The sequence below is a fragment of the Falco peregrinus genome, chromosome 9 (genome assembly GCF_023634155.1).
Source record: "Falco peregrinus isolate bFalPer1 chromosome 9, bFalPer1.pri, whole genome shotgun sequence".
Classification (NCBI taxonomy): Eukaryota; Metazoa; Chordata; class Aves; order Falconiformes; family Falconidae; genus Falco; species Falco peregrinus.
Genome location: NC_073729.1, coordinates 32,807,497 through 32,830,164, shown reverse-complemented (window position 1 = coordinate 32,830,164; position 22,668 = coordinate 32,807,497). Strand labels below are relative to the sequence as shown.

Here is a 22,668-nt window from a genome sequence, read left to right as displayed (position 1 = left end):
CATGACACTTAAGAACAAAATAATAGTTTTAGTTGTATACTTATGTTAACTTATTTGGATTTATTTAAACTCTAAATCTGAACTTCCTGGATTCATAGTGTAAGTTTTAGGGATGATTAGAATAAAATCTACAGGCAGCAATTATAATCTAGAATGTCTGAGTCTTCTCTAGCACAGAGTACAGAGCCAACTCTCTGCATCTGCTGTCATCTATTTTTATACAACTGCTTGTGACTCCTTGGCTTGCTGACCACTAATTTTTAAGCACGTAAATGAAAACTGCAGTATTTTACCTCAAACATGGTTGTTTAGCATGTGTGTACAGCTGACACTGAAAGTACTTTTGGGGTTTTATTTAAAAAAAAAAAAAAAGTCGAGGGGAGATGAGCATAAGTCAAATTATTCAGTCTTTAATTTGCTGGATTTTGACAAACATTTATTAATCCAGGTCTCAGCAACAAACTTTATTTCAGTATTTTCAACCAGAAGGAACGTTATAGCTCTACACCACACAGCCTGTATGATACACACTTCTTGTTCACCCTATTTCCACACCACTTTGTGTATCAAACATACTCAGAAACAACCTGTATAGATGGCTCCACCACCTCCACTTCTAAGACAGCACGGCCCAAAAAAACTGTTAGCCTGCTTCACTTCCCCCTAAATTATTCCATCTGTAAAGCACAAATAACAAAATATATTTTTTCTTCTAAGAGCTTCACTTATCTGCAAAAAAATAGAACTGCTTAAGAGTGAGCTAGTTAGATTACAAAAAAGGTCCAAGCACATACCCGCACATTCTGGGCCTCCCAACAAACTTGTGAGGAGGAAGCACTCATAATTTGATCCAACTAAAAAAGGAGCCAAATAGTGTTCAATGAAAGGAGACTCACCCTATCCAAAATAGCAAATGCCTTCTCATTCTCCTCTCTAGAGCAGGATGAGGAAGATAAGAGCTATAGCTATGAAACATTTTTCTAAGTACTGGGACATATTAAGACTGAACCTTCTGAATACTGCAAAACTTCAGAAAAAAAAACCCTAAAAGGCTCCCCCCTGCCCCCAAAACATAGTGAAAACAGCATACAGAGCTTGAATATCCACAGCACAAACCGAAAAACAAAGGGAGTTCATTTGATCTACAGTGCTTTTGTTAAGGTATTCAGACTTTAGTGCATTCTTTTTAGAACTAGCTTGGAAACTATATTCCATTTTTCATTTTATTAGAAAACTAAACTGTATGAGGCAAAGAAACATTTGATCAAACACACAACAGTGAAAACATGGCACTGACAAGGCATTTAATCCAACCATTATCACAAACTCTGATGCAGGATGCTCTATTGCTTTCAGTCAAGTATACATCATTTCTGCCATGTGAGACATTTTCTTGGGAATATATAAGTAGTATTCCATGTATCCCGAAAGATCTTCAATGGTCACGTCATCCACAAAGGCTCGAGCTTGCTCGGAACAGGACCTAGGAGAACTTGACGAGGCTGTCCCACAAGGGGACCTGTTTTGAAGAGACTGGGCATGGACACCCAGCACTGCCTTTTCGCATTCCGACAGGACGCTCCGTAAGCCAGAGAAAGAGTACACTTCCATGGTTCGCCACTGCTTGCACTGGCATTTCTTGTCCGTACAAGGGCACTGCTTGCCATTGCTAAGCATGGATAGGGACTGGAAATCTGAGGTTTGGCTAGAATGCAAGCTCGTTTCAAAGGATGAGGAGAGAGTAGAGCAATTCCCTCCTGGCTTCTCCAAAGGCTCTTCGGTGGTCAAAGCTTCCAAAGGTTCAGTTCTGTCATCACTGGCCTCAAAGTGAGAATCGTGCCTGTCCTTCGTACCGTATTCTGCTGTAACAAAAATGTCTGAACTGATACTACCCTTGGACGTGTCGGCCTGGGTTTTGTGTTTCAGCTGGTTACTGGCTTTCGTATTGCAGTATGTAAACTTGGGAGGATGCAGGACGGGAGACTTGGAGCGTCTGCGACGTGGTACTCTTGCCGATCCTCTAGAAGGCTTTCTCACACACCTGCAGGGTTGTAATGGGTGAGCAGGTAGGTAACTCCAGAATCCACACCATAGCTCAATAAGCTCTAAAATGTGGCTAAAAACCTTGTAGAAATTGGGGTTTTTTTCTGCTTAGAAAAATCAGGTGACTGTCACTTACAGTCTCTGACAGGTAAAGTGGAGGAGTCTGAAGAAACCAGGCCCCCCCCAAAGTAAAGACAAATACAAACCACCCTTATTTAAAGGTACTTCCGCCCAAATCTCCTGTGTTAAGCAAATGATACTTTGTCATCCTAAATTGAACTGTAGTGCAGAACCTGGACACCCGTTGGAGCTGCTGACAGAACTGCACTAAATATCCCGGTATATCAACACAGAAATAAAATAACCCAAGAAAGAGGTGAGAGGGGGTTGCAAAGGTGTAAGACTTGAAAAAAGTGGATTTCTGAGGAAATCAGTGGAAAAGGAAGTTTTGGGTACCCTCTCTATGAGACAAATTTTTTTTAAAAGGCTTTGATGAAATCCCCTTTAAAAACATCATTATCAAACAGTTATGGTAAAGTTTTTTAATAGAAAGACAAGAAAAGATATGTTGAAGCAACTAATTAACAGCAACCTGCATTGGAAAGTGCAGTGTTAAATGTCTCAAACCAGAAACACGTTCATGGTGCTGTGAATGGTATGCTTTACCCATGCCACGCTTCCTTTGAGCAGACCGTCTGTTGCTTGCCTCCATCCATGGCTGCTCTTGTTGGTGTTCTAAGAATCATCCCATCGCTCACAGACAGAGCTGCAATACATCTGAGCAAAAAAGGGAAATGCCACGTTACAGTAATGCCTGAGCATACTGCTTCATTTGTACATTGAACATCCAGCCTATCTGCTTTAGATGCTTAGCTAAGACATGTTAAGTTCACAGCCTTGACTTCCTCTACAGTCAGTGGTTAGAAACAGGATTATTACAGAGATTTATCTAACCACTCTTACTATATTGACCTCAGTCAAGTGTCTAAAGATAGGTGAGATGAAATGAAAGGAGGCCAAAATGCCCAGAGGCTGATGTCATACCCTATTTGTACCAAAATGACACATTAAAGAATGTAAATTCAGGTTCCAAATGTTCTTGTCAGACAATAGTTGTTAAAGATAGGCTCTTACTCATCTGAACTGCAAAGTCAGGAACGTATAGCAGCAGCCTGAGGAGGAGTCAGTGGAAAAGTGGATGCACAATGCACAGTGACGGATTACTAATTTATTTCTCATTAAATTTCCCAGATAAACAGGGAATGAAAAAAAAACATCTGGCCCTGGAGGTCCAGACAACAAACAGAAACGCCTTAGCACGCAGATCTGTATTTATGATGGCTCTATGTGTGATTTGGAACACGGGATAGGAAATTGCAAGAAACAAGGCTGAAATTCTAGCAGAAGAGCCCAAGTACACTGCCCAAAATTGATCTTACGGCATTAGTCACAAGACTTGAGCTGTTCAAAACATGTGCCAGCAAAACAGGATCTTTGTATGCCTAAGAAGATATCATCAGGAATCAACCAGAATTCCACACATCAAAAGCACAATGCTTAATAGGCACAGTTCCTTGTTAGAGAACAGCTATATTTTTCCACATTTAACAGAAGACCTCCTGAAGTAGAGGGAACGAGTATCAAAGCAAAATATAATTTAACATGCAGAGGAAGTCACGATAGCAGTATTGATGGCTGTGGAGGTGAATTCATAATGTAACATTAATTATCAATACAAAGTTGTCTCTTGACAATTCCTTGTGAATTCCTAAAAGATTACAAGTGAACTACCTCACAAAGCGTTAAGACTGCATAATTTTCTTAACTCCTACTTTTAAGGAAGATGCTTATCCTACATATTATCAGTATACCCATGTGTTATGGAATAAGTTTTTAGTATAAAAATGTCTGCAGACATTTTACTCTACAAAATCGCCTAAAATCAGGAACGATCAGTGCTCTTATGTAGCCTGATGACTTCCAGCAAGGCTGGGCTCTCCGGCACACTATGGATTGTTGGTGCTGTCTATCAGATGCTCTCCAAGCAAATTTTTGTGCACCACAGTAAAGGCCGATAATGTGGCTGAAGACACCAGCATTTACATGAATGGACAAACAAGTTCTGTATCACACATGGTGACTACAGCTACAACAGTTAAGAGTGGGTTCACTGCTTTGGGCGAGTCATTTCATGTTTTTGTACAGTCACCATCTAATTTCAGTTGGATACTGTGTCAAAATTAGTCAGTAATAAAGTACTGCTTTGCCTGTTAGACAGTTATAACAACTGCATTTCATGTTAAGTGATGTAGTTTTCTCCCCTTGGAAAGAAAGGAACCTTTCACCAAATGACATTTGTTTTGAGATGCAAAATAATAGAAAGCAAATGTAAGTATGTATCGAAAAACCTGAGAAGTGCCATGGTCCTTTTCGTTGCTCGCTTACCCTGCTGCATCCACTCTCAGCTTCTTGAAAGCTGTTTGCAGACTCTCCTCCTCTTCATCTTTAGCTTCCAAGTCCATTGATGGCTCTCAGCGTGTAACCGACTGTGCCATACAGAATAAACTGAAATACAAAAATTTGACACTGAGCTCTAAACACACACGGTCTCTACAAAACCGAGATGACATGTGCGACGGATGCCCGTTCTTCTGCGGGCAATCGCGCTGCCGTCTGACCAGACTTGTCCAGTATTTTTTACCGTGAACTCTAAACTCTGGGTTTCTCAGAACAGGCGCAGCCGATGTTAAAAATAACCCAGTGTCTTTTTCTTACTGGGTAAGCAGGTATGCGTGCTGGCAGCAGGCACGAGCGCAGCCCTGCGACGCGCCGGACGCCGCCACAAGAGCCGGAGCCAGGGAGAGCTGGCGCTGGCGCTGCCGCCGCGGCGGGACAGCCCCTGCCGACGGCCGGCCCGCGGGCAGACCGAGGCAGAGCCCCGCCGCCCCGCACCCCCCGGCCGCTCCCCAGCCCCGGCAGCGCAGCGCTGGGTCCTCCCGGGCCGCGGCCTGACCCGCCCACGCCCCGTCACCGCGCCGCCCGCGCCCCCGGGGCCTCCCCTCACCGCCCAGCCCCCTCTCCCCCCGCGCCCCCCGCTCCCCGGGGCCGCGGCCGTCCCGGCACGGCGGACGCCACTCACCGCCGCCCCCAGCCCTGCGCCCGCCGGGCCCCGAGCACAACAGGAAGTGAGGTCACCGCCCCCGGGGGCGCGCATGCGCGCGCGCGCTGCCCGCCGCGCCCCGGCTGCCCCGCCCTGCCGCCGGCCCGCCCCCGCCCGGCCGCCATCGCTTCCGGCGGAAGGGGCGGGGCAGCCCCGCGCAGCCCGGCGGGAGGCGGCGGAGGCGGCGGGGCCGGGCCCGGCCCTCGGGCGAGCGCGGTAAGTGCGGGCGGCGGGGCGCTGCTCCCGGCGGGTTCCTGCTCCCCCGCGGCGGGCAGAGCCGGCCGGGCCCCCGCGGCGGGGCGCCCTGTCCCTCGCGGGTTGCCAGAGGCGCTGCCGGTCCCTTGGCGGGGCTGGAGGGCGCGGGGCGAGCCCCGGCGGGGCGCAGGGGCTGTGCTGAGTCACCGCGGTGGAGTCGGGCCCCGCCTCAGCTCCGGGGGTAACGAGCAGGTGCCGTCGGGGCTGGGGGCGGCAGCGGCCGGAGGGCGGCCAGGGAACGGCCGCGACGGGCTGTACCGGGGGGGCTGCTGGGGGCCTCGGCCGCGGGTGCCTTCGAGCTTTCGGTCTCTCTACGTGCCCGTCTTGAATCCAGCTGGACGCGCTTGTGCGTTGTGCCCTGGTGGGGGGCGGGCGGTGGGTCAGCAGGCCTGTGTTGCTGGGAAATGGCTGAAAATTAATGGGGAGAGGATGGGTGTGTGTTTAGGAGATAAAGAACACAACTGTCAATGTGGGGTTTTGACACAGCATTAAGCCCTGATTGTTTTTCACAGTAATTTGCTTTTTCTTGATATCTGTGTTAGTTGGCTGGTGTGTCTGAAATGCTTAAGTTTATGCATAGTTATCACTGAGTGGGGTTTTATCTGAATAAATTCTGTATCTCTGAGGATTTACCGAGTCAGTGAGGAAGGTCAGCGTGATAAAATATGTGGTCTAATTCTGGTAGTATGTTTTGAATAACACGCCGTGATTTAAAAACTTTTTACTCTCATTTTCTTGCTACAGTTATATAATACAGGGTGGTGGTATTAAAAAAAAACAAAAAAAAACCAATAAATATTGCAGGCTGACCTTTTTCTTTTAAGGAATCTTCTTTTTAAGTCGGGGAAAAAGCTTACTGAAGCAAGGACCAGATATTTCACTGGAACAGTAGTATTTAGCTAAAAAGGTATATAGAATAATAACTTGTTGAGACGAGCCTCGTGTTGTCAATCTCTGTGTTAGTTTCCTTTTCTCCTGTTTACTTGCTCTCTGACGCACTGGACAATGTGTGCCTTGAAGTTGTTATGATACATTATCCCTCTGTGTGTGTCATAACAGCTGTCTGCAATGCAGGGCGTCCAGGTGAAATCATAGCAGAGCCAGCAGCTGGAACAACAGTGGGGAGAGCTGCCACCTCCGACTGGAATGAGGTTGTGAGGGAACAGAAATTACTACTCAGTATCTGAATAAGCAGCTGAGCAGCAGAGGTTCAGATTACTCCTCTCGCTTCACTGAGACCTTTTCCATGCTACAAAAAAAGCTGGTGCTTAGTTGGTAAAAGTTGTACTAACCTAGGCGTTATTAGTATATTATTAGGCAGGGTTAGTGCTCCGTCTAAGTGTGTTCTCCTTACAGGAGCTGTTGATTCTTAGGGTTTGGGGAAGATAAAGAATTACAGAACTGTTGAGGTTGGCAGGGACGCCTGCAGGGCCACCCCAAGCCGGTGTCCCAGGGCCATGTCCAGGTAGCTTTCAAGTATCTCCAAGGAGAGAGGCCCCACAGCCTCCCTGGGCAGCCGGTGCCAGTGCTCAATCACCCTCGTGGCAGAGGAGTGTTTCCTTATGCTCGGACAGCACCTCCTGCATTTCAGTGTGTGCCCACGGCCTCTGGTCCTGTCACTGCGCACCACTGAGAAGAGCCTGGCTCTGTCGTCTTTGTACCCACCCTTCAGGTATTTACATACATTGGTGAGATCCCTTCTGAGCCTTTTCTTCTGTTGGCTGAACGGTCCTAGCTCTCCGAGCCTCATAGGAGAGATGTTCCAGTCCCTTCGTCGTCTTCGTGGCCCTTCACAGGATTCTCTCTAGCATGTCGGTGTCTCTCTGGTAGTGGGGAGGCCAGCGCTGGACACAGCACTTTAGCTGTGGTCTCACCAGTGCTGAATAGAAGGAAGGATCAGCTCCCTCAACTTGCAGCCCAGGACACGGTTAGTCCCTTTGCACATTGCTGGCTCCTCTCCATCCCAGTGTCCACCTGGACCCCTAGAGCCTTTTCTACAAGGCTGTGCTGCACGTGGGCTTGTTCCTCCCCAGGGGCAGGGCTTTGCGCCTCCCCTTGTTGAAGTTCATGAGGTTTGTGTCTGACCCTTTCTCCAGCCTGTTGAGGTGCCTCAGGTGTACCAGCCACTCACCCCAGTTTGGTGTCAACGGCAAACCTGCTGAAGGTACGCTGTCCCGCATGATCCACATCACTAATTAAGATGTTAAACAGGACTGGACACAGTATTGACCCCTGGCATACAGTGCTAGTTGCTGTCCTCCAACTAGATTTTGTGCCGCTGATCACCATCCTCTGGGCTCAGCTGTTCAGCTGCTTTTTAGTCCACCTCGCTGACTGATGGCCCAGCCTAGAGGGTCTTGGGGGAGACAGTGTCAAAAGCCTTACTGAAATCCAGGTAGAAAATAGCTGCTGCTCTCCCCTTGCCTACCAAACCAGTCTCATTGTAGAATGTTGTCAAGTGTGACAACCTTGTAATTTAAAAAAAGTCTGAGAAGATGATCTCCTCATGCCCCATACAGTGTGGCCAAAGACTCTCCTGGTGATGGCACCCACACCAAGCGGTCCTGCTTTTCCAGAAGTATTCAAGTCCAAAGCATTAAATGAAGCAGGCTAATCAGCCAAGTAAACTTCAACAAATGCTGGGCTTGAGGTGGTCTGGTGTAGAACTGGGACTGGCTGCTGGCAGTGGTTTCTGCTCAGCAAAAGCAAAGACAGTGCTAAGAAACATTTATTGATTATTTCATTAGCAGAAGCGTGGCTGGTGTAGGACGTGCACGTGACTGAAGGAATGTAAGGCACTGAAAAGCATCAAATTTAGAAAGATTTGAGATTCCTTTGAAGCTGGATTAAGTGATGGCCAGGGTAGATTTCAAAAAAAACACCACATATCAGCCAGTTTTTATCAATTCTTTTTTTAATTAAAACAAGGCTTATTTTTGCTCTTTGTACTTGTATTTGCATTTGTACTTGTTCAAGACCTGATATGAGAACATTTTAATGTCTATTTGCAATCAAAACCACATGTTCTGATAAGATTGTGTAATTATTGCTGGGATCTAGACATAAGATCAAAAAAATTGTTTAGCTTAACATTTTATACTGTTCTAAGAAAAATCTGTTGGTTTTGGTTTTTTTAATTATATATGCAACATCAAATCCCAAAGTTGGAAACAGCAGTTGTGGGAAGTTCACTGTTTCTAATGTTGGTGTTTCTTCTCACCTTTCACCTCTTCTGAAATTACTCTGGTAACACTGCAGGACAGTCATCTGTCTAGACTGTAACGGATGTGCAGGATGCTCTTGACACTAAATTTTACTTTAAGTTGTTCATTCACTTATGTGGTTGTACAAGAGACTTTGTTCCATTCTTGGGTATCGTAAAGCTTGTTCTGAATTTCTGAATCAACTTTCAAAAATGTTCTACTAGAATTACCTCAGCTTGAGTTTATTTTCATGTATTATGATGCTGCTGGGCAACTAATGTTTTTAGCAAGGCATTGGGCCTTATTTTCTTATGTCTTTTTTTCTGATTGTAGCTGTACATGGTAACTCTGTCACTTTCTGGCCATTCCAATAATGAAAACAGAAGCTAAGGATGGAGAAGAGGAAAGCCTGCAGACAGCATTCAAAAAGCTAAGAGTTGACACAGCTGGGTGAGTAACACCACAGGGAGGTACATAGTTAGCATATTACAAATGGACTTGAAGGGAACACCCTTGCTGTTAACTTTGAGGGAATGAGGTAATTGTAAAAGGTTAGGCACTGAAAGCCTTCATTTTGGTTAAACTGAAATAAATTTGCTAGCTGTAGACGGCACTTCTCAAGGAATTGTAATTTGTTTGATCGCTGTTAGCTCCCAACAGGCTTGAAACAAACCTAACAACAGTCAGCAGTTGACAACATGCTTGGCATAAATTTTGGTATGACTCTGGCTGCCAGGGATTGTCCATAGCGCTAGAACTCTGCTAGTTAGCGTGTTGTCATGGCTCTGAAGGCCTGTCGTGAGAATAAACTCCCATCTTTTCCCAGGAGAGAAATGTTGTTTCCATGTCAGTAAAGGAGGGCATTAGATTCAGTGCATGATTCCCACACAGACTGTTTTCCTTGCTGTCACTTACAAATTTCCTATTTATAACCAAAATCAGTAAATGGGAAAGAATGTTTTTTGTGTTGTCTGGTTTTGTGGGAGATCTGACACATGGCACTTAGCCTGCCTGTCCCAGGTAGCAGAACACAAGCAGCATGTCTTCTGTTGGCGATGACAATTTCTATCTAAAATGGAGAAGGGGGGGAAAGGCTTTTATGTAATGTTTTCTGCTGACAAAGATGCCCCATTATGTGTTATTTGTATAGTACTGTGTTTCAGTAAGCTATTGTCAGTGATGCAATTATGCCAGTAACTGAAATGAAGGTGTAAGTAAGGCGGGATGTAAATACCAAGGTGGTAACTAGAATTGCCATAGAGTTTAGATCGTGAGTAGATGGACTTCTAAAGTTATCTTTCCCTTAAGTAATTAAACTCATTAGAAATGAATCACCACACAAATGCCTCTTCTTCAGTATCTCTAGTCCCACCCCCTAGTCAGGCATACTTAGTTACTTTGGAGTTTTTACTGTTGGCCTTCAATTTTCTGCATTGTATTCATTTTCCTTTAAATGGAAAATAGATGTTTGATAGTTTGGACTCTATTAAATATCAGTTAACCTTATCCTAGATCAGTGTGTGGGGACTTGTTTTCACTTTTCAGGGAATCCGCCCTGCTTACAAACTAATTTAATAAGGGATTTGGAAAATAATTTCCTTGTGAATTCCAGTGTAATATGTGAAGTCATAACTTGGAAAAATTGTTCTTGGGATTAGTACAGCTCCTTGAAGATGGGAGTTTGGGATGAAATTATAGCATCAGAAAAATTAGGAAATCTTTGAAGGTCCCTGGCTTGAATAGAAGTTGAAGATGTGATACAACTCTGTTGCTCAAGTGATTGAACTTGCAATAGTATCAAGAGTTGTAGCTTATGTTGTCCTAGACAGAGGCTTAAGTGTTCTTCAGTTAAACAAAGTCTATTTATGTACAAAGAACATTTATTTTTAGGAAAGAATGACTTGCTTGTCTCTGGAAAAAGAGACGTGTTTCTTCAGTGATGGTGTTTTTCCCCTCCCCTCTCCCGGGAAACTGAAATTTAGTCACTGTGTGTACTTCGTCATTGACATGTGGAGCTTGGATTTGCAGTCTAGTTGCTGAATGGCATCATGTTTGGTGAAAGAGTGTTATACAAACTTTTGAGATAGGAATATGTAAACACTGTTTTTCTGATTTGGGTCTTTGTGGACACGTCTTTTAAGGTATATTGTAAAAAAAATTTGAAGCAATCTTTTCTGGGAAAGAAGATTCACAAGTTTTTTCATATTTGTAGTGCTAACCAGTCCAGGCCGTTAATTTTTCATTCTGTCTCTCACAGGTCTACTGCTTCTCTCTCTGTGGGTGAAGGGACAGGTCCAAGAGCACTAGTTAGAGCAGTGGCAGATGAAAACAAACCGAAGAATGCGGGTACTTCTAAGGAAACCTGGCATGGGTAAGAGAAGCTTAGGATTATCAGGCTACTTCAGATGACACTGCACTGAAAGGGAATTTTAAAGGGACAAGGTTTCTAGTACCTACACCCTTGAACAAGGAATCCAAGTTTTCTTTATTAAAGAACTACTTTAAATATTCTGCACCACCTTTTTCTGTTCATATGTGACTACTATTCTTATTTACAGTTATGTGAAGGGAAAGGAAATACTGTTCAACTGTAGGTTGCTAAACATTATAGATATTTCTTAATATAAATCTGAACTGCAGTTTCTGAATCAGTCAGTCATGAATGCATCTTTCAGTCACTGTTTGACATTGCAGAAGCTGTCGCTATGCCTTGGGAACTAGATTAAAAGAAAGAATTGGTGGCTGTAGTACCTACACAGAACTTCACGCTCATTTCCTACTGAAACAAACCCACCTTTTGCCCTTGCTTCGTTACTTTTGTGCTGTCGTCTTGTGCTTTGTCCTTCCCTTAGAGGTTATTTTGTCATGTCTCACATGCTTTACTCATTTTCTAACCTTAAAAGCACACACTTTTGGTTTCATTTCTCAGGTGTTCCTTTTGTATTTTGTACAGCTGCTTGACTAGAACAAAGTCAAATTCCAAGATAGCAGAATACCCTGAGCAAACATTCTGAGTTTAAAGCTCTTCCATGCAATATCAGTGCAGAAGAGATTTTGCCCAATAGTATTTATAATCCAGCAATAAGTCTTCTGGTGATTTTTCACTCCCTTTTTGTGTCTTTTCCTGGTAGGTCTATGAAGAAGCCTTCAAGAGGAGTTGTGAGAACCCAGCGTCGCAGGCGTTCCAAGTCTCCAATTCTTCATCCTCCAAGGTTTATCCATTGCAGCACAAAATCACATTCCACGTGCAACCCGCTAGTCCACAAGAGCCAGGCTGATGCCCAGGATGAGAGCAGTGGGTTTGGGATGCCGGTCCCAAAGGAAGCTTGTGCACACGAACGATGCAGTATTGCTCCTGATATTGGCCAGAAGGGAGCTGATGCTGAGTCTTTGGGAGCTTCTGTTACACAGTTGGTGTCAGAGAACAGACAGGAGAACTCTCCAGCTGCTGTTTCCGTAGCATCCAAAGCAAGCCTAAAGACCACGGAGCTTTCTGACTTTCAGTCTGTGTCCAAGCTGAACATGAATAAGCCGTGTGCATGTGCAGATAAAGCCTGTCAGTGTAAACGGTGGCAAGATATGGAAGTGTACAAATTCTCTGGCTTGCAGAACACTCTCCCATTGGCACCTGATAGAAGAACAGTTTCTGAGGATCACTCCCAGGTGTTGCCATCAAGAACTCCCTCAAGTTCTCCACGCTCTTGCTCTGAGCAAGCCAGGGCCTTTGTGGATGATGTGACTATTGAAGATCTTTCAGGATACGTGGAATATTACTTGTATATTCCAAAGAAGATGTCTCACATGGCAGAAATGATGTACACCTGACACCAATGAGCACTAAAAACAGAAGGGTGGGTGATTTAAGTCTGCCTTCAGTCACACTCATGTGAGATGCAACCCAACCTCTGCTCACTGTGCTTGCAATAAAAACACTTCTTTGCATCTTAGCTAATGTTCATTATTTAAGCTGGATAAATGGTTTAGCTTAAGCATTATAATTTGAGCTTGGAGTAGATAATGATGTAAACACAGTGAACGTGTTTAGAGTGTACCTGCCTATAGTTAAGAGACCTGATACTTGGGGAAATTCTACTTTGTTTTCAAAAATCCTCTTGTTTTGGTTTGTTGGAGAAGAGTGCCTAGATTGCTTGGTGCTTAGAGCTCTTGCTGTGAGAAACCCGGTGTAATTAACCTTCTTTGAAATCACTTTGACCTCAGGTTGTAACACTTATGCCTACATTTTTGGATGCTTGTGCCTCTGATTTTATTTCATAAAGGAGTGTGACAATCTCCTGTGCTCCCTTTGGTACTGTTACCAATCTAGGAGAATTCAGGGGAGACAGTCATCTTTTCATGATGGAAACATTGTTATTTCTTTGTGCCTAAAGAGGCTTTATCTCTGATCAGCTGAACAGGCATCCTCCTTCCCTGTCTTTGGTAATGTTAATGTAGTCAGATGTTACTAGATTGACACAACATTTGCTTGGTAGGCTACTACCTGATGAGGAAAAGAAATGTGAAGGATCAAAGCAAGATTGTTTCAAGAGGTTATTCTGATCTCTGTAGTGTTGCTTAGAGGAAAATGTAAAGCAAGCATATCTTTTTATCCCATGTCCGATAGGCTTTAGAGACTTGTCTGCAGCAGGAGAAATACCCTGCTTTCTTCAGGGAGATTTTCTTCAGTTAACCAAAGGAAAATGAGATGATGGACTGCGTTCAGTGTGTCTTTTATGAAGGCAGAAACCGCATTTGCTCACTTCAGTTGTCTTAATTCATGCACTCTGGTGTGTTGGGGTGTTGTGTTTTAGCTTTGTTCAGCCTGCTCTGTAACATCAAGTATAAGCCTTCAGGTATTAATACTCATAGACTTGAGTGAACAGCTGTCAGCTGCACAGCTGGGGAATCTTCAGCACTGTGTTTTTTCTCCTCCACTCCAGTCTTTTTACTAAACCATTGTCACTGTAGATGCCTTTTCCAGCTTTGCATTCTTCCTGAAATTTACTACTTCAGAAACAACCAGCTTGCCATCCTTTGTGTGCATCAGCACAATTTGTCTTTTATAAATATGCGTGTAGCAAAGGAGCACCCCACCAAATAATAAGATTTCTTGAGGGAGAGGTGAGTTGTGTTAAGATTGTCTTTACTATTTGCAGTACTCGAACTTTTCTGGCTGTAAGATCTGGAGAAGAAATGGAGACAAAACGTTTCCCAAAATCCTTTCATGTTACTGTCAGGGTTTTTTTTGTCATTTCTATGGCAGTACCTAGTATCTTTGAACAAGTGGCCATGCAAATGTACCTGTTTTGCCAATTCTGAAGTCTCATCTAATCCTTGCAGAGTGTACTTGGATCCCGTGTCTCCCTTCTATTTCCCTGCTCTTAAATAGCCATATTTCTGCCACCTGTGTTCTGAATTCAAGGCAATTGTTTGGTAACTATTTTCTGCAATACTGGGTTTCAAAGTGCAAAATGACCTTACTTCTGAAATAAGCACTCTTTACTGTTCCCAAACGCTTGCAGGCAGCAACCACAGCAACACCGTTGTGGGGCTTAGAATGCCTTCCAAGACCATGCTGCTTTTTAGCATTTCTTTCATTAGTCACCACAGACCTGTACCTGCAGGGTTTAGGATTGCAATGTCAAGCGCTTGGGACTGCTGTATTTAGAAAGTGGATCAAAATCCAGGAGGTAATATTAAAAAAACTGAGTAGAACGCATGAGCTGGTGCAGACTGGGAAGGGAGGCAAGCGGTGCTGGGCCACTAGAGGTCAGGCCCAGGCTGGGTGCTGGCTGGGTGCAGCGGGCTCCTTCCCGCTCAGCTTTCGGAGGAGAATGTGAATTTTTCTGCCAAGATGAAGAAATAAGACCAGCTCTGGGTGGTGCCTTAATGCGCACACGATGTTAGGGCTTTCTGAAGTTTGTGTAAGTTAGCGGTCAACAAAAGCTCTTTAAATGCCAACATCTGCGTAAGTTACTAACATTTAAACAAAGTGTGCTATCAGTTCACAACTGTGCTATGTAATTAGGAAAAGTTGCTAAGTAAATAATTATGTGGTCCTGAACTTGGCATCGTTTCAGGGCAGTTACAGTATCTTTGGGCTGGTAAGTGCTGGAACACCATGAAATAGAAGACCATGATTAGCTACAACTGTTGCCTTAATGCTTTCCCTTCTGTTACTATGAAGTGTTAAGATGCTTTGGTCTCCCCAGAAACCACAAAACAAAACCTTCGAGTTTTGCTTTGAGAAAAATTTGAATTTCCAGCCCTTAATCATGCAGCAAGAACCCTGAAAGCGTGCCTGAGTAGTCTAAAAGCTTAGCTTAAAAAAAAAAAATCCAACTTGAGCCAATTTCACAATTTGACTTATTTTTTTAAAGGAAGCTTTAGAGGGCCAGTTCTGCCAAGCGGCACTTTTGAGTTGTGTTGGAGTCCCTTCCCAAAGTGCACATTCCTTCTTGTGGCTGAGTAAAAGTGAAGCCTTTTATAATTAGCTTTATAGTGGGCAGCTGGCCCTCACCTGTGCCTGCAGGTATTTGTAGTTCGTGTGCTGTATATACATCCTTAGCTTTTCTTGCAGTTATATAGCGTATGGTTTTTTCTATACCTCTTCTTTCCTAGAAACACCGATGAGGAGGTTGGGCAAGTTGTAAACCTGTGTTATGCTAGTGTGAAACTCGCTGTTGCCTATGGCAGCTTTGTCCCCGTGCTCAGCCCATGTCTCGGAGCTGGCCCGGAAGGGCAGAGCTCTCCCCACAGCTCTCGCAGCTTCTCAGCATGTGGTGGTCAGTAAGGGGGGGATCAGCTCCATGCTCCTGCTGCGGCAGTGTCTGTAGGAGATGGGGCAGGTGCGGCTGGAAGAAGACAGGGCTTGGATTAGCCTGTTCCCTGGTGTTCCATGCCTTGTGCTCTCTACCACCTGCGTCTGATGATGTGAATTGTTACAGGCATGGTGGGCTGCCACTACTCTTAATGCATTTGCAACTGTCCCAGGGGTATGGTCTCACCTTTCTTTTCCAAACGTTTTGAGACTAGACTGTGCTGTCGGCTGTTGGACAGGGGCGTATTTGGGGGGTGGTTGTGTGGGGGAGAGAGGGGGATGGCCGCTAGTGGTTTGGTTTTGGGGTTTTTTTGCACTACCTTAAGAGCAGCCCTGGAAATTCACTGTAGAAGTGGCGTGTACGCTGCAGCCCGGGCGGCGGCAGTGCTTTTACTCCTTGTTGTAAGGCTGCCCACCGGGGCCGGGCCGCCGCGGGCATCCCCGGGAGGGGGCCCGGCCCGGCCGCGCTGCGGGGCGGGCGGCGGGGGAGCGACGCGCCCCTTCCCAGGCGCTATTTTAAGCAGACATTCACTTTCCCAGCCTCTTCTCCGCCTGGATCCCTGCCCGGGGCGGGGAGGAGTGGGGATGCGGCTCTTCCCTCCTTCATAAAAGGGCCCCGAGGCGGGGGCCGGGCTCCGGGGGGTTATTTTTGGGAGCAGCTCCCGGGATCCGATGGCCTTGTTAGGGCAGCGCTGACCTTTCCCGGCGGGGAGGAGAGCGGGCCGGGCAGCGGCGGGGCCGGGGGAGCGCGTTCGGCTCGGGACCCCCTTCCTCCTCCTCCTCCTCCTGCTCCTCTTCCCCCGCCGCCGCGGGGCTCGGCTGCCCGGCGCGGCCCCATGCCCGCGGCGGGGGCGCGGCGGCGGGGCAGGTAGCGGGGGGGGGCTCGGCTGCCCCTCCCGGGGGGCTCGGGCCCGGCCTGGCCCTCTCCCCTCCCTCCAATTCCTCCTTCCTCCCGTGCCCCGGCCCCTCCGGGCCAGGCGAGGCAGGAGCGGCCGCTCCCGGCGCCCGTCCCGGCTCCTCCGGGGATGCGGCAGCCGCCCCCGGCCCCTGGGATCGCTGCCGGGCACCGGGGGCACCATGAGCGGCGGCAGGTTTGATTTTGATGATGGAGGGGCCTATTGCGGGGGCTGGGAAGGGGGCAAAGCCCACGGGCATGGCATCTGCACCGGCCCCAAGGGCCAGGGCGAGTACTCGGGCTCCTGGAACTACGGCTTCGAAGTGGTGGGCATATACACGTGGCCCAGTGGCAACACCTACGAAGGCTACTGGTCCCAAGGCAAGAGGCATGGCCTCGGAATCGAGACCAAAGGACGCTGGGTTTACAGAGGCGAGTGGACCCATGGCTTTAAGGGACGGTATGGCGCCAGGCAGAGCATGAGCAGCGGAGCCAAGTACGAAGGTACCTGGAATAACGGCCTGCAGGACGGCTATGGCACCGAGACCTACGCTGACGGAGGTAAGGGTGACTCCAGGGTGGCTGGGAGGGCAATGAACAGCCTGGTACCCAGCCCGCGATGGCAGAGGCTGCGTGTTGTCCCCGCTGAAGGGGTGACCTGATCCTGCCCACAATAGTGGGATCCAGACAGGCACAGCGGTCTGCAGTGAGCCATTGGGGTGCTTCGGGCAAGAAGTGGGGCTCAGGGTGCAACTGCCCACCTCATAGCTCTGTGTGTGTGTGTGTGTGTACCTCGCTTCTCCCAGCCGGGTGCAGTGTGCACGGCTTGCAGTCTGCAGGCATGAGGGAGGAGCAGCAGGAGCATTGCCCCCACCATCCCTCCCTTGGGAACTGCTCTGGCGTGTCCGTATTGATAGTTAACACCAGGCAGCTCAATTTGTGTAGTCTGTGACTCCTGGTTCCCCAGGGACTGATTATTGCAGTACATCGCCAAACTAAACCAGAAACTCCTTGCCGGTGCACGATGCAGCGAGCTGTTTGCTCGCTCGCTGGGCAGCGAGTTGTGAATGTTTTCAGGTCGGATACAAGCTGCCCATGGCATCACGGCACACTTTGCCTATGCATTAAATACCATTTGCGTGCCTCTGACAGGCTGCCTGGACATCTGCTTTGCTCAACTGTTTTGGTTGAGTACATCTAAGCTGTTTCGAATACATAGTCACACGCCTTTCCCTAAAATAAATGCCTTCGATTACTTGGAAGCTGTCAACCTCTGCTAGTACAGAAATGTACTGCATAGTCAGATATTTGTTGTGCTCCGTAAATGCTCAGTCTAATTGTGTTCTTGCATTAGTGGCAATTTTGGGGTTAGAAACATTGCAAGAATCTCTGTGCCAGTAATTCTGTAGCTCTTCGCTGCTTTAATGTTCCAGGCTGCCATATTTAGGATAGCTAAATAGAGGGGGTGATTTGAAAGAAATACTCTTCAAAATATGGATCAGAATCGCATCTATATTTATCTAGGACAGGCAGTGGAGTTAGTTTGTAAAGAAAAATAACAGTAATGGTATAAAGCTTCAGAATGAAAAGCATCAGATTTATAGACGTTAGGAAAATGGACCAGCTCTCAGGGTTATGCTTTTACATACCTGTTTCTCAATAACTTGCCTAGGCACATGGCTAGTTGAGCCTGGGGATGTAGTCTTGAAGTTGACTCATTTTTCTTTGTGCCCCCTTAGAGGCTGTAGGTACTGCTACAAACTGATGTGTCCCTCCAGCTCCTTGAACTTTCTCCCTCCTCTGCCCCGTGGCCGTGGAACAGTTCAGCGCTGAGCTGTGCAGCTTGCACGGTGGCAGGGAGTGTTCAGGCTAACACACAGGGATGCACCTGTGCATTGCAGAACCTCGGTGTGTGGCCGTAAGACGTGTAGGTTACGTGTAAGGAGGGCTCTGACAGGTTACGAGCAGTGGCCAAGTAACTCTCAGCAGCGGCTGCTGTTGGGAATTTCATTTTGGCGATGGCAAGGTCTCCTCTGAATTTGCGTGGCCGGTTCCTCGCTTCTTCCTAAAATACATCCTCTTCTAAGAGTGCAGCTACTGAACTTCAAGTTAATGTTGCGGAGGAGAGTTTTGAGAAGCAAAACTTGATGTAGGAGTCTGAATTTTATTAGATCTTGAACTTAAAGCTTGGGACAGAAGTGGGAGAAAGATGAGACAAGATTTTCTCCTGTAAAGATATGTAATATATTGCTTCTGTTAGCATAGTGCTCGCTGGGCTGTTGTCCCACACCCAAGAACATGCCATCTGCGTGGTCCCTGGTGCCCTGGTAGTTTAGCACTGATCTGTGAAGATGTGCCCTGCCAGAGCCACCCCGGGCAGCGCTGAGCTGAGCCCCCAGGGCCCGGATAGACCTGGCGCACGAGGGCTGTGCCGTGGTGCCCGGCGGCTGCTCCTTGCATTGTGCCATCATGGCCTGGCTGGTCCGAGCCATTCATTCAGCATGTGAGCTTCTCTGATGGTACAGGAATGTGTAGAAAGCTGCATCTGAAGCCGAGGTGGGCATCACCAGCCAGCATCACATTTGTAGGACAGGGGTGGAATGACTTACTGACTCGCAGGACCCGCTCCTGTTTTGCCTCCTCACCTGTGCGCTGTAACCATCTGCAAGATCCAGACGTGGCCAGGCTGCTAATTGGACCTGTTAATATTAGAATTTGAGATTGCCAAGTTACACATCTGGAAAGGCTTTGGAAATCTGCCATCCTTCAAGTAGGGGACGTGGTTCCCAAGCCCCCTGGAAGCCAGCCACATGAGGAAGAGGGCTCTGGGAACGTGCGGCTCTTGCCAGGTCATTAGAAGCTTTAGGTCATGGTTGGCCTGCCTGCAGATTTCAGGGAGATGTAGCTGATTCTAATGTTATAAAATAGACTTTAAATTAACTTTTTATATATACATATATGGAGACATGCACATAAAAACTTTATACTTCAAAATACACATAAAATATACTTACGAGATTGTCTGTGATTTGTATCTTGGCTGGCTGAGGCTGGTGGGTAATTAAGGCCCAAATATGGAGTGAAGCTTTTTGAAATCCGATATAGATTTTTGGTGTCTAATAAGAAGTGGACTCATGGTATGGTTTAGCCCAGGCACTGCATGGGTCACTTGCTTTTTCTCTCCACTACCAAATACCCATTTCTGTTAAAGCTACGGGAGACCAGTGGCTTAAAGAGCTCGCCTTCTGTAATGTTGTTTGAAACCAGCCAAAGGGTTCAGAGCTCCTGGTGTGGCTGGACAGAGAGTAACATCACGATATATTGCCTTGGGTGTCCAAGCTGAATATACGTGTGTGCCTGCTGCTGTCACCAGGAAAGAGCTTAGAGCCCTTTACAGGGGCGGGATGTGGCAGCTACAGTGGGAAGTGACTGGGGTCGTGGAAGGCACCACATGAGGAAACTCAACATTTTGCAACATAAGCCATGAGTAAACACCTAGTTATTCGGCTTCCACCTGTAAGTTTTGTCTCTGCTATAAAGAAGGCCTCATTTGGGGGACACTTCCATGCTTCTGACTCCAAGTGCTTGACCCAGTCAAGTCTTACTGTAGAAAAACACCACGCTGCTAACAGCGAATCATGCTGCATACCCAGGATCTGACCCAAAGCTAGCTTTGCTATACAAATAACTGTTTATGTATATCAGGGGGGTGGCAGGGGTACAACACCACCTCACTTGCAGTCAAAGCAGCTGAAAACCAACTTATTTTTGATGCTGCAACTCCGTCTCTAGGGTGCTAAAAGAATTAACTGCATGTGGAAACAATTAGACCATTCAGTGATCACAAGACCACAAGAAAGGGGAAAGAAATGTGAAAGTGTGCTTTACTGGGAGAGATGAAACGGGGTGATATGAAGCAGCACCAGTTCCTTGGGTGCCTGGGGCGGGGAAGGCGCAGTGGGAAGGGGCTGGGGCAGAAGCAGCAGCATGTTCCTGCTGTCGGGGAAGCAGGAACAGGCTCTGGATGAGCAGAGGTGGTGCTGGTTTGTGTCTGCTGCCTCTGTAGCAAAGCTGCTGCGTGGCTAAATTTGACCCGTGAATTAATGCTGTGAATTTTTTTACCCTTCTCTGTTTTGTTTTTTTCCCCTGCCTTTCTTTTCTAACAGAACCCACCAGATAGAACTTTTGGCATCAAAAAGAAACACCAGGTTTTCACTGGTCTGTCTCATATGTGGTACTGTGCATGGATTTAATGTCCCTGGCCTTTTACACTGAGTTCTTCGAACACATCTGTCATCACAGTATCTGGGTAACAGCAGGGGATCATAGAGCAGTGATATGATTTGAGTTGTTTGCATTATTTACCTGGTTGTTTGTATTATTTACATTCATCACTAATTATACTAGAGCTTCGAGGCGTGTTGGGAAGGGGAGATGTGATGCTGCTGACAGCGGGCTGGGTGTGCACCAGGAGCTGAAGCTTTTGCCTTTGATGCTTCCGGGCACCATCCCATCCTGCTGCCAGGGTGAAACGGGGTGCTACCACCCTGCTGGCGCGTTTGGAGGTGGAGGCTGCAGGGATACCACTTTCATTGATCCCACAATTTTATCCTTCCCATCCTATGACGATAGCCCAGCAGGGCCACCCCCCGGCTTTGGTTGGGGGACAGGCAAAGGTGATCAACCGCATGTCTGGGGGTTGCAGAGAAAGCAGTGCTTTTTGTCATTATAATAAGAAAAAATGCAGGATAAAGGACTGTTGGGGTCCTGTCCCCTGGTAATCACCCCGCGATGGGGTTAGGTGGCTCTGTCCCACCACCTTATTGAATCAGGCAGGCCTGGGGAGACAGGGAAGGGGGGTTCTGTCCCATTTTCATCCTAAATAGGGATTTTTAGTTTTGCTTTTTTTCACATCCATTGCTTTTTTTAATTCTTTTTTACAGAATCTCAGACACGTGTGAGTGCCTGGCTGGCAGCTTTGTGTCCTGCCTGTTCCCCCTTGCCCAGGCTGCTGTTGATACTCAGGGGGTAGCGGTGGCTCAGGGACGTGCAGCCCTGCTCAGTGACCGCCCATGGTACGGAGGGGGTTTGCACAGCCCTGTTCTCTCTTGAACTGGCTGCACTGGGACGTGGTGGTGAGCTGGGGCTTGGCTCAACTCAAACCTTGCGTGCCCCAATGCACGGCCGCCGGCGCCTCCAGCTGCTCTCAGCAGCTTCTGGCTCGGCTCCAGGGGTGGTTTATGGCTCTGCCCTGGCACGAGGCCTCAGCCAGGCACTGAATCACAGCAGGACGGGCACGGCAGTGCCTGCTGACCCCCCCACTGCTTGGGCAGCTGTGGCAGTGTGCTGTGTCGGTGCCCCCCATCAAGCCAGGCAGAGCTGGCCGGTTTGGTCACACCACGTGCCATAGGGATGATGTTGCCTGTGCTGTACAGGCTGAAATCAGGTGGGAGACCAGCCTGGAGAGCTCGTGTTGAGGGCAGCCATGGGTGTCGCCGGGAAGTGGCACCTCAGCCTTTGCTCCCAGAAGACCTGCTGTGCCACATGGCTTCTCCCACCCAGGTGGCCCCAGTGCTGCTCAGGGGAATGGAGGGGACGGGCACTTGCTGAGGGCAGCAGCTTCTTCAGCCTGGCCCCCGAGGAGCGGCCAAGTCCCCTAAACCTGCGAAGCTTTTCCAGAGTTCCTTTTCCAGGGTGTTAACGTGGCAGCACTACCAATGTCACCCCGATCGTGTGTCACCCCTGTTGTCTGGCTGGGGGCGGGGATGGAGCACTGACTTCAACAGCTCTCGCTGGGGAGGGATGTGGGGACAGTATAGGGGTCTCTGTAACGTCACTTTGTGCTGGGAAGCCTCATCACCATTGTACAGAGAGGGATTTGGGAGCACAGTGAGGAACACAGCCAGATGCCTGGGCATCTTCAGCGACAGTCCTTGGCTCCCAGCTCACACCCAGCCCCCTAACCTGTGCTGCCCACCTTATTTTTCCTAATGGAGCTTCAAGCTCTGCTGAGAAACTGGGCAATGGCCCCTTGCTCTGGCAGACTGCTCCCCGTGGCTAGCCACAGCCTGCGGATGCTCTGCACTACCTGAACCCTTACTTTTTTTGGTAGAGGAGACCAACTGTTTGCAGGAGCCCAAAATCCCATGTGCCGCAGGGTGGGCAGGGGCTGGCGGGGGGCGGCTCACCCTGGGGCAGCAGCTGCTGCCTGCTCGGGCACTTCTTGTCTTTCCTGGCCCCCAGTGCTGTAAGTTAACACCCCACAGGCAGGTCCAAAGAGGATTTCAACGAAACC

At 47.6% G+C, this 22,668-nt stretch overlaps 3 protein-coding genes across 7 annotated transcripts in view; 2 read left to right on the top strand and 1 right to left on the bottom strand.

Moving 5' to 3' along the window:
- Window positions 1-394: 394 nt before the first annotated feature.
- On the bottom strand, window positions 395-5,269 carry LOC101921049 (oxidative stress-responsive serine-rich protein 1-like). Its single transcript, XM_055814199.1, has 4 exons — window positions 5,183-5,269; window positions 4,489-4,608; window positions 2,710-2,820; window positions 395-2,041 (listed from the first exon to the last, which is right to left on the bottom strand). The coding sequence occupies exons 2-4, from the start codon at window positions 4,563-4,565 to the stop codon at window positions 1,357-1,359; spliced, it is 873 nt and encodes a 290-aa protein (XP_055670174.1). The 5' UTR covers window positions 4,566-4,608; window positions 5,183-5,269; the 3' UTR covers window positions 395-1,356.
- Window positions 5,270-5,317: 48 nt separating this feature from the next.
- Window positions 5,318-12,608, top strand: OSER1 (oxidative stress responsive serine rich 1). Of its 5 annotated transcripts, none has more exons than XM_055814196.1 (4): window positions 5,318-5,419; window positions 8,995-9,111; window positions 10,919-11,032; window positions 11,793-12,608. In XM_055814196.1, the coding sequence occupies exons 2-4, from the start codon at window positions 9,035-9,037 to the stop codon at window positions 12,484-12,486; spliced, it is 885 nt and encodes a 294-aa protein (XP_055670171.1). In that variant the 5' UTR covers window positions 5,318-5,419; window positions 8,995-9,034; the 3' UTR covers window positions 12,487-12,608. The 5 variants fall into 5 exon arrangements, with proteins under 5 accessions (XP_055670171.1, XP_013153472.2, XP_055670172.1 ...); XM_013298018.3 differs by lacking the exon at window positions 5,318-5,419 and adding an exon at window positions 6,533-6,609; XM_055814197.1 differs by lacking the exon at window positions 5,318-5,419 and adding an exon at window positions 6,627-7,130.
- A 3,369-nt stretch (window positions 12,609-15,977) lies between these two features.
- JPH2 (junctophilin 2) overlaps window positions 15,978-22,668 on the top strand; it is a 34,292-nt gene continuing 27,601 nt past the window's right edge. Inside the window, exon 1 of the mRNA XM_055814586.1 lies at window positions 15,978-16,934. Within this exon, the coding sequence (XP_055670561.1) occupies window positions 16,556-16,934 (379 nt within the window). The 5' untranslated portion in view covers window positions 15,978-16,555. The remainder of the gene's footprint in view (window positions 16,935-22,668) is intronic.

What these genes read in the sequence shown, in the direction of transcription:
- LOC101921049 (XM_055814199.1), bottom strand. Translation starts at nt 4,565, where the DNA reads ATGGACTTGGAAGCTAAAGATGAAGAGGAGGAGAGTCTGCAAACAGCT. An exon ending in CTGAGAGTGGATGCAGCAGG is followed by an intron (nt 2,821 to 4,488) that starts GTAAGCGAGCAA and finishes TTTTTTGCTCAG; the next exon opens with ATGTATTGCAGCTCTGTCTG. An exon ending in TCAAAGGAAGCGTGGCATGG is followed by an intron (nt 2,042 to 2,709) that starts GTAAAGCATACC and finishes ACAACCCTGCAG; the next exon opens with GTGTGTGAGAAAGCCTTCTA.
- OSER1 (XM_055814196.1), top strand. Translation starts at nt 9,035, where the DNA reads ATGAAAACAGAAGCTAAGGATGGAGAAGAGGAAAGCCTGCAGACAGCA. An exon ending in CTAAGAGTTGACACAGCTGG is followed by an intron (nt 9,112 to 10,918) that starts GTGAGTAACACC and finishes TGTCTCTCACAG; the next exon opens with GTCTACTGCTTCTCTCTCTG. An exon ending in TCTAAGGAAACCTGGCATGG is followed by an intron (nt 11,033 to 11,792) that starts GTAAGAGAAGCT and finishes TTTTCCTGGTAG; the next exon opens with GTCTATGAAGAAGCCTTCAA.